The sequence below is a fragment of the Watersipora subatra genome, chromosome 7, assembly GCF_963576615.1.
Source record: "Watersipora subatra chromosome 7, tzWatSuba1.1, whole genome shotgun sequence".
NCBI classification, from domain to species: domain Eukaryota; kingdom Metazoa; phylum Bryozoa; class Gymnolaemata; order Cheilostomatida; family Watersiporidae; genus Watersipora; species Watersipora subatra.
In genome coordinates, this window is record NC_088714.1 from 42489278 (window position 1) to 42499225 (window position 9948).

Genomic DNA, 9948 nt, shown 5'->3' on the forward strand with positions numbered 1-9948 from the left:
GCTCAGAAGTTATTTTCTCAAACACTGGCCGTCTGATGCACCGTTAAAGATTGGTAGGTGTAATACGCATGTCCACACTTATTCCATAGTATACGGCAGGGTGAAAGGGTAGTGTAGTGGTTAGCGCGCCTGTCTGAAAAACCGGTGTTTCCGAGTTCACTTTTAGTGTGAAGCGGTTCTTCGTTTTTAACGCTAGTAATCGATGTAAGCATGCATATTTTATTGCTGTAACTGGACATACGACAGACCAACAAACGCTTGGATTAATATAAATGAAGGTTTTTGTTTTATACATCAATGCAAAATACATTTTTGATATAAGCATTTGCTGTAATGTTGTGTAATGTGTAAGTACATGGAGAATTTGGAAATTGATCAACACACAATATATCCTTGAAAAATATTTTCTCGAACATATGAAAGTGTCAAGGTTGACTATATCTAATAGGCCTACTGCATGGATTAGTGACAAGATGCGAAGAAAACTTACCCAAGAACAACGAGCTCTCCATATGTAACTTCGTCCGGAGGCGGGGTTGATGTGACTTTAGTTTCACTGCTAGTTTTTGATGACCTACAAGACTTCCTATAACTAGAAGGTGATGAGACCAAACTTCCATTAGTTAAAATACTGCTGTCACTCAAAGTGCTCGGCTGTGTGAGCTGAGTTGATGTACCGGCAGCCACTTCAAAATCTGGCTGAACATTTTCAACATTTTCCAGATTGGCTGTCACTCCATCCTCGACAATGATTGTTTCTTGGTGCTCCAAACATGTCGTGGCTGGCATCAGCTGTACATCGGCTGCCATTGCCTTAGCCGGTAATTCTGGTGACTCTGGAATTGTGGTAGATTACAATGTTCGTGGTTCAACCCTTCAGTTTGCCCCTTTTATCACCATCAGCTGTAAAGTTAAACGAGTAGCTAAAGTACATACACTCTTGCTAATCAACATTATAGACCAGCCTTATGCAAACAGATTTTTCTTTCAATACACATACCCTAGGACACTTATGTATTCGCCTCATCTAACTTTCGCGGAGTCATCCTCTCGCGAAAATTTCATGAGCGAAACTAAACTATCATAACGAACGAAACGTGAAATTAAATAGCTTTGTTCATTGATAGTCCAAGAAACAAATGGCAGCAAGCGATCAAATTGCACTATCGATCTTGCCCACACAATTCTACCTGCGGTTCACAATTCCAAACTAGTCGCAAATTGAAATTTTTTTCTTACCACTGAACCGAACCTGAGGAATCTAGTTATGTTTGTTCAACTGCATTTATTTTCACATCACTATATTTTCGCACTCAGCAGAGCTGCGATATCAAGTTGCAGGGAAATTTTACTCTGTATGCTACTCACGAAACTAAATACTAGCAAAATATAAGTGTCCTAGGGTAGGCTAACTCTACTTTACTGTTTGTTATATTATTTTTGTTTTGTGTCTCAAGATCAAATTTCCTTTCAACAGCTTTGACTGGTGATGATGAAGTTCGCATCTATACATCTACAACAGCCAGTGCAACAACCAAAACATTCATTTGTACAGCTTATTCAGTGAGAACTAAACAAACAAAAGGCTTTCACAAAAACCTAAAGCTTCATGAATTTTGACTACAGGCAGTCATAATGCATGTACCGCATTTCTTGGAAATGCAACATGCCAAATATGATGACGCGAAGTCTAATCATCAACTTGCATAGAGAACAGCTGTGCGAGGAATTTTATGACAGCTGGATGTATTAAATGCCAGTCAACACAAAGCTCAGCAAATGGCTGCTAGCTGGAGACTCGAAGCTTCAAGCTAGTATACAACTTTGGGCTCATTCACAATAAAAACAAAGGAGGATAAATTACCATAATTTGTTAAGTGGAAACATTTGCAATGAATAACTTTGCCTATATTATGGAGATAGCAGCTCCTTGCGAGTACAAACTAATGTATTGTCCGAGTGTCGCTTTGTCATTTTAACACAATAATGCACTCCTATTCGTCTATTAAATTACCTATGGCGTGGGGAACCCGCCGACAGAGTCGGATTTAACCAATGCTTATAATGCCTGCACCAAATTATTGCTTGAGATGAACGAGTTAGCACACAGGCGCTTTGCTAGTGCTAAATTCTACTACTTGTAGAGACCATAATTATTATTGGCAAAAATCTATGTAGACGAATCTTAAAAGCTCTGCTCACAGTTGATCGAAAATCAACATCAAACAGTTTGGTGTCACATTGGTAAGTTGTATTGATGTCCCAAAACTAACATATTTGTGAAGGAAAATTACTAGAGCTACTGAGTGGTAATACAAACTTGTCTTGTGAGGTTACAAATGCCGCCAACCCTCATTCAAGAACTTGTGATGCGATGATGGTATGAACTTGTTACACAAAATGCACATTGATTACGGTGATATGTAAATTTCAGGCTATTTAATTGCAAAAATTATCTTATCAGTTTATATAGCTCTTTATAAGTATACATTCTAAAATGTTAGTAATGTTTGAAATCATTTCAAATTAAAAATGTGATGCAACTCCAACTTAAGGTTCACATTGGTGATGGTTTGTTCAAGTTCAATGCAAGCCCTCGTATTCTGAGAATAGACATCTATTATACCGGTGCTCATACACAAGGCAAGACAATTCCGAGTTTGAACTACACCCAGTGAGAATGAGACTCAGTTGTTCATTTTAAAGAGCTGTACTCTACACTTTATCTTAAATGTACTCAATATAAATGTGGATAACTATTGAGCCACCCTCTTAATACTCGCCTCATTACATCGTTAAACAACACCATATTATACATTGCCTTTTTAGACATCAATTATCTAGTTCACTGCAAATTCCAATTTCCATTTCATACAGGCGTATATATGCCTAGATTTAAACATGTCACGGATGTTTCCCAATTTCCTATGCATAAGGCTATGCAGATAGATATTTGTTAGATGCCAATCAGGTAACCTTGACAATTGCAAAAAATGCAGCAGTTTTTATCATGATACATAGACATTAACATCATTCGTACACATTAACATTACACATGATACGTACAAGTTAACATTATACATGATACGTACACATTAACATCACACATGATACGTACACATTAACATTACATATGATTCGTACACATTAACATCACACATGATACATACACATTAACATAATGTATGATGTGTACACATTAACATTACACATGATACATACACATTAACATTACACATGATACATACACATTAACATTACACATGATACGTGCACATGTAGGGTGAGCATAAATAGCACATACCGGAATGGCACATATAAATAGCACCCCTGAACACATAATAATAGCAACGCCCAAGACATTTGTAGATATGATTAGCTGTATAAAATACATTAGGTGAAAATTAAAAATTGCTTTTTCCTATTCGCTTCTGAGTAACCATCAAGTCGATAAAAATATTACTGGATCAATGCCATATTGTTGCAAAAGGAAGATCGATAATAACTTCGACTGTATAAGTACACGAGGCACCATAACCAAACGCTCAGGACATGGCACTGTCAATGCGGACTACATAACCTCTCAACTTCTTGTATCACTATACATAACCTCTCAACTGCTTGTATCACTATACATAACCTCTCAACTTCTTGTATCACTATACATAACCTCTCAACTTCTTGTATCACTATACATAACCTCTCAACTGCTTGTATCACTATACATAACCTCTCAACTTCTTGTATCATTATACATAACCTCTCAACTTCTTGTATCACTATACATGACCTCTCAACTTCTTGTATCACTATACATGACCTCTCAACTTCTTGTATCGCTATACATAACCTCTCAACTTCTTGTATCACTATACATGACCTCTCAACTTCTTGTATCACTATACATAACCTCTCAACTTCTTGTATCACTATACATAACCTCTCAACTTCTTGTATCACTATACATAACCTCTCAACTGCTTGTATCATTATACATAACCTCTCAACTTCTTGTATCATTATACATAACCTCTCAACTTCTTGTATCACTATACATAAACTCTCAACTTCTTGTATCACTACATATACTGTAACCCTTCATCAACTTTTGTCTATGTAATGCTTAAAACAGTGTTGGTCTGCGAAATAAAAAAAGACAAACTCTTACACATAGAAGCAATGCGTAGCATGAAAGCTACTAACTGGTTTTAACAATATTTCCTGTCTCTAGTGTATTCTGTGTCACAGAATGATGGATGCATCAATCTACGCATGGTTAGTCACCAACAATTATATAAGATATTAAAAGAGCATAGTCATGCAAGTATAGTCGTACGCTGTGCAATATCATGAAATGCTACACTAAGTATAACCACGTAAAAGATAAAACATTTCCTGTACGAAAATCAATAGCCAGATAAATCACATTTAGTATCAACTAACAGCAATGTCTTTGTATCTGTGCATCTTATTTGTGGAGCACAACAGTAAAGAAAATCAACAAGCCATAAGATATGATATGATTACTGCCAGTGACTAATTATCTCCTCTGAATGTAAAACTAACACTAAAACCCTCTGATGACTGCCACAAGCTTAGGATTACCAGCCAAGTTTAGCTACATTAAGGGTACATCACGACTGCAGCACACACCAGACATCTTATGTATCAAAATTGAGTTGTATGTATGCCATCACACACCCCTCAACATTTTATAAGAACTATAGTAGTTTTTGCCTTGAATAGTTTATACGAAGGTGCTGAACAACCGAGCCAGGTAGATTAATTTACAGGGAACAAGCGCATGCATGGCGATGCATCGCAAAATGCTGTGGCCCGAGAATTTACAAATATATTTTTGTTTGTAGCCTATGATAACAGAAAGCTTGCTTTATAATAAATGCATTCAGTAGGCTGAAATGTTTTATTGAATTCGTTTCCGGGCCATTGACTTAATAATTACCATGTTTGTTACGTATCGCTGAGAGCAGAATATGCAAGATACTTCCAGGTGTATAGATGTGCAAGAGGGAACGGATGCTTATTGAGTACGATTTCATGATAGATATTTTGTCATGCATGCACCCTTTTAGTAGACGAGTAGAGAATACAAAAACAGCCATGGGCCATGCTCATATTGCCAGAACAGAATACCTGTAACTTACATAGTCATAATGTATTATCCCATAGCGATGGCAGCAGCAACTATAAGGCAGACAGCCGAGAAGCAGGTATGAGTCTAAATATGCTAGAGAATGTCTGAAAGATGGAGATTTCATTGAAGCAGAATCTAGTTAACGGTAAGTGACCAATACAAAGCTGAATGTTGAACTACAACCAAGCAAAATTATCATTTTTCACTTTTGAGAGGAAGCGTCGTGGTTAGTGGAAGCAGACAAAGGCATGCTCATCAACAGACCACTCATCCACCACAAAAACAAAGAAAGTTCAGGTCAAGGGTACAAAGGAATGCCAGATTTGAAAAGCAACTATAAAGAAAAATGTTTTCCGTTCTGTAAAGAATTACGAGATAATCAGGAGATGATAGTCCTTTAAGCCTAGTTCACATTGAAGGAGTCTTCATTGGCAGTCATAACAGCTGATGTAAACGAATCAGTGCACAACAAACCCCACTAGACACAATGAAACGGTGAAAGCTTGACCTTGTGAATTGCTATGATTCATGCCAGCACCTCAGGGAACTGCTTCAATATCAACTGTCACCAGCGTTAGAGTCCATTAAAAATGGAGGTAAACAATATTTTACCAGTTTACAGAGATGTACTGCAGTAAGACTTAGACTATCACCTATCTTATTATCCATTCATGACTAATAAAGGAAAAGATGCTGGATAGATAACTCATGTACAAAGGAAGCCCAGATTATAGAAATGTGAAGAGACAACAAAATCTTAATACCGAATGTAAAAGCAAACAGCGGATGAATCTCCCGTGTTTTTTGTTCATCCATTTCATACTCTGCGTTAAAATAGACAATTATAATAATAGAAGGCTGTTGTATATAGCGATCACAGTAGCTAGTCAAGTCTCTATATAATAGAAGGCTGTTGTATATAGCGATCACAGCTAGTCAAGTCTCTATTCAACTAGTATTTACAAACATTGGAAGGTCACAGGTTAAAGCAGAAAAATCTATACAAAGTACATTGAAAGTGTAAACGTCAGCCTGAGATATTTACCATGGTTACATTCAGCATGTTGGGGCACGTCAAAATCAAGATATCAGACAATCCGAGATTGGTAAACTACTACATGGGGTGATGACAGGAGTTGTCCATAAAATTAATAATAAAATAAAACTATTCACATCCTAAGTGTCGTATGTTGCTATAGAAATCAGTCTAAAGCTTGTTAGGTTGACATGTTTTAGACCGATTTCTATATGCAAATAAGATGTCAGATACAGTAGCATTCCACTGTCTGTGACACTTATGCAGCGATGAACACTTAGTAGACTAAAGTGCTGATGTTTAATGCTGAGTTTGTCATTGAAATATGGCCAAGTTTTGGTCAAGTCAGCAAAAATGGAAATGCATTATGTATGCGAGCTAGATACTCAGATATTGAAATGACTAAGATGTGTTTAATAAGTTTGACGGTGAACCTCATTCCGAGTGTTGATTAGATATACTCTAATGGCATAAAATGATTAATAGTTACATGCATGAATCTTTAGGTGTTATGTATGTAAATATTTTTATTGCATCATGCATATTTCTTTAAACTTCAAACTGATTAAAATGTTTACTCCGTTGTCGAGTCTAACAGTAACATTTATGCTGAGTGCAACATGAGCTTTATAAAAAGGAATACATTTGCTCATGGGCTATTCCTAGATTTATACTGAATTGCTCGTTTTTATATTACACAATTACATCAGTAAAATAGGTATAGCAAACGCGATAGCCATTGAAATAAAGCTTTCACTGATGTTAAGTGTATAGCATTGCTAACATTGTACATGCGTGACTGAATGAAACTGCCGACTAGAAAAAGAGGTTCAGCTCTGTGTTGCATCTGTAACTATGCAAGTTTGAACTACTACCAGCATATCCTGACTAATAAACATCTGAAAGTTTGACCAGGACTGCCCTAACCTACTCAGTTTTAAGAGAGTCTAGTGATGCTACAAATTCATGTTTAAAATTGATATAAAAATATGTGTGCTGTCAGTAATCTATGAGTTCATAAACCTTTGGCCAGTATGAATAAAGACTTGGACATTCTATATAAATCGCAGTGTTTGTGAAGCTGTCATGCGAATGTCTATCTATAGCAATGAACTTCTAAGAACAAAAAATTGGAATTGGAATTTAACTTCGCACACCTGTTTTGCAGACAGGTGCTAACCACTACACCACACAGCTACCTTATAATTGTGGACATACTTGTTACATCTGCAATCTTTAATGGGATTGGATAAAATATGCACACTTTATTTATCTTTGCTTGCACTAATAGACAAAAATACATGCCCAGACTTGCTGTAAATGCTATAAATATATGTACATATAACATCAAGTAAATTAAACTTTTAGTACACAGAAATAAACTCCTTTAATCAACAGTTAAAATGGTAAATGCTATATTTATATGTTGATTAAAAATTAATTTTCTGGGTAAAAACCTTTTTCATTATCCAAGCATTCAGATATTAGTGTAATATGAAACCGTGCACCGATTTCCTACAAAAAGAGCTAATCCAGTACTCCAGGCAATGCTAGCCATTAACACAGAGACCACATATCAAAATTATCAAAATCGACTTTATATCTAGATGATTATCAAATAGCTTTTATTTGTTTTACCATGCTACAAGTGCATAAGAACAGAGACAGAGAACCATAAAAAATAGGCAAGAAGTAGCTACAGCTGTATTTCTGTCAGATAGTGTATATCTGTTTACTATCAGATAGTGTCATTTGGCCATATCTATCATAACCTTGATTTTGCAATAGAAGATAAGGGAAAGGAGTGAGTTGAGGTTACAGACCGATCAATATGAGGACAACTCAAATGAACTAAACAGTGCCAGAAGTAGAATATGCGATATTCTTGGTTTCAGAAACTTTTAGTGCATAGAATTGCTGACACCACACACGTTGTTAATAATTAATTATGAACTTCAAATAAGGCTCAACAGAAATAGCTAGAACTTTGCTATTTTTCCGTCTAATGTCGATTAATTAAAATCTAATGTTTAAAAATCATTACTCTCGCTAGTAAATAGTTGACGCCAAAAACATTAAATCAAATTATGTTCTTAGATCGTATTTTTTGTTAACAAAAGAGTTCATATAACCATATTCCATATAAACTAACTGCTTCAAATCAACAAAAACTGCACAAAAGAGTTCACTCAAAAATTAGTGTGCTTTTTCGGCCGGTCAAAAAGGTACCAGAAATATGTAACCTTACTCATTAAGTTTAAGGACAAGTTCAGAGAGAAAGATCCAACAGATCTTACACTCATTGTTGCTAATATAGTTTTAAATTTACGTCCTAATGAGTACATTTTACAGTGTTTTAATCATTCCACAAAAGGTTGGTTAGCAAAATCTGACCGTTCTTTGTAACACGAATTTAATTGGAGATCATATACGAGTTTTGAAGTACACATGCAACTAAAATAAGAATATGAAATGTCACCAAATTCAAAGTGTAAATTAATAATTCATTTTAAGAACCAAAACACCAAGAACGTAGTAAAGCCAATGTTATTGGAGATGAACACGAGAATTCCTTTAGTTGTGCCGTAATATATAGGGCCTACTTGCAAAGTAATTCACAAGATACACATTCAAGCTGAGCGAACAAAACCTTGAATAACAATAAAACTATACTTACAGGCGATGAGTATGTTTTCCATGGATACGGACAGCTTGGTTTGTTTTTTTTTGCTAAATGTATATAGTTATAAACGGTAACTAATGGGCTATTGTAACGTATGAAAAATCAAGTTTTACCTTTTTGTACGGAGCATACGACTCTGTTGTTAGAGATTCAACCGTTAAAAAACATGACGCAGCTATGTCTTTTGATAACTGATGCCCACTTTATAGTTAATAGCAAACAAGGATTACATACCTTGTATAACACCCAGTAGTTCGTAACGAGCCAACAATAAAAGATGCCATACCACTATCACCACGACTTTCATCTAGTTTATCATCATACTAAGTTAGCGATACTTACACTGACATATTGCTTTAAAAATACGAATAAAATTCCTCCTTTAACAGAAATCGACTACAGTTGTAAAAAGCTGTCACTTGAAATGTAGAGGCGATTAGCGTTTGGCTTTGTTTAGAAGGTTTGTGCTGTGGATCGCATTTTCTGCAGTACACACCTAGTCTGTGCTCTATCATGTACCGCACTAACGAGAACCACAAAACTAACCCACACAAAACATTAGCAAAAGCGTGTATACATGTCTATGCATAAATTGCCAATAGCAAGGCTAGCTTTTACGTTTAAATGTGTCCCTGATTAGTAAAGATCTATGTATGAGTAGTGTTTTGTAATAATCATTGACATTCAGTACACAAATGTTCGATGCATAGTATTACCGTATTTATTCTTCGGGCTAAGTTTTCCAATCTCGGATATCGCTTGGTGTTGGTTGTCAAAAATTGTCTTTGTCACGAGCTGTGTCAGAACAAAGGAATGCTAGCTTATTTTAAGCCTTGTCTTCGTGGCTGTTGCAATATGCATGTATAGCTCGATTTACATTGAAAACCATAAAATTTAAGACTGAGTATAAAGTGTTTTAATGCTGTAACATTCTTTGCTGTAATTATTGGACCAGCTAATTGGACCAGCTTTACTATGTATAACATAGTAAAGCTCGTTTATCGTTCAGACTATGTGGTTACCGTATACACCCGTATGTTCTACGGCCAATACAGTACGTACTAGCGAATACTG

General features: G+C 35.8%; 1 protein-coding gene across 1 annotated transcript in view; it reads right to left on the reverse strand.

Moving 5' to 3' along the window:
• The window catches only part of LOC137399219 (E3 ubiquitin-protein ligase pellino homolog 2-like), a 34630-nt gene extending 25277 nt beyond the window's left edge, over positions 1 to 9353 (reverse strand). The window contains exons 1-2 of the mRNA XM_068085231.1: positions 9217 to 9353; positions 491 to 903 (exon numbers count right to left, since the gene is read on the reverse strand). Of these exons, the coding sequence (XP_067941332.1) occupies positions 491 to 810 (320 nt within the window). The 5' untranslated portion in view covers positions 811 to 903; positions 9217 to 9353. The remainder of the gene's footprint in view (positions 1 to 490; positions 904 to 9216) is intronic.
• Between the last annotated feature and the right edge of the window lie 595 nt (positions 9354 to 9948).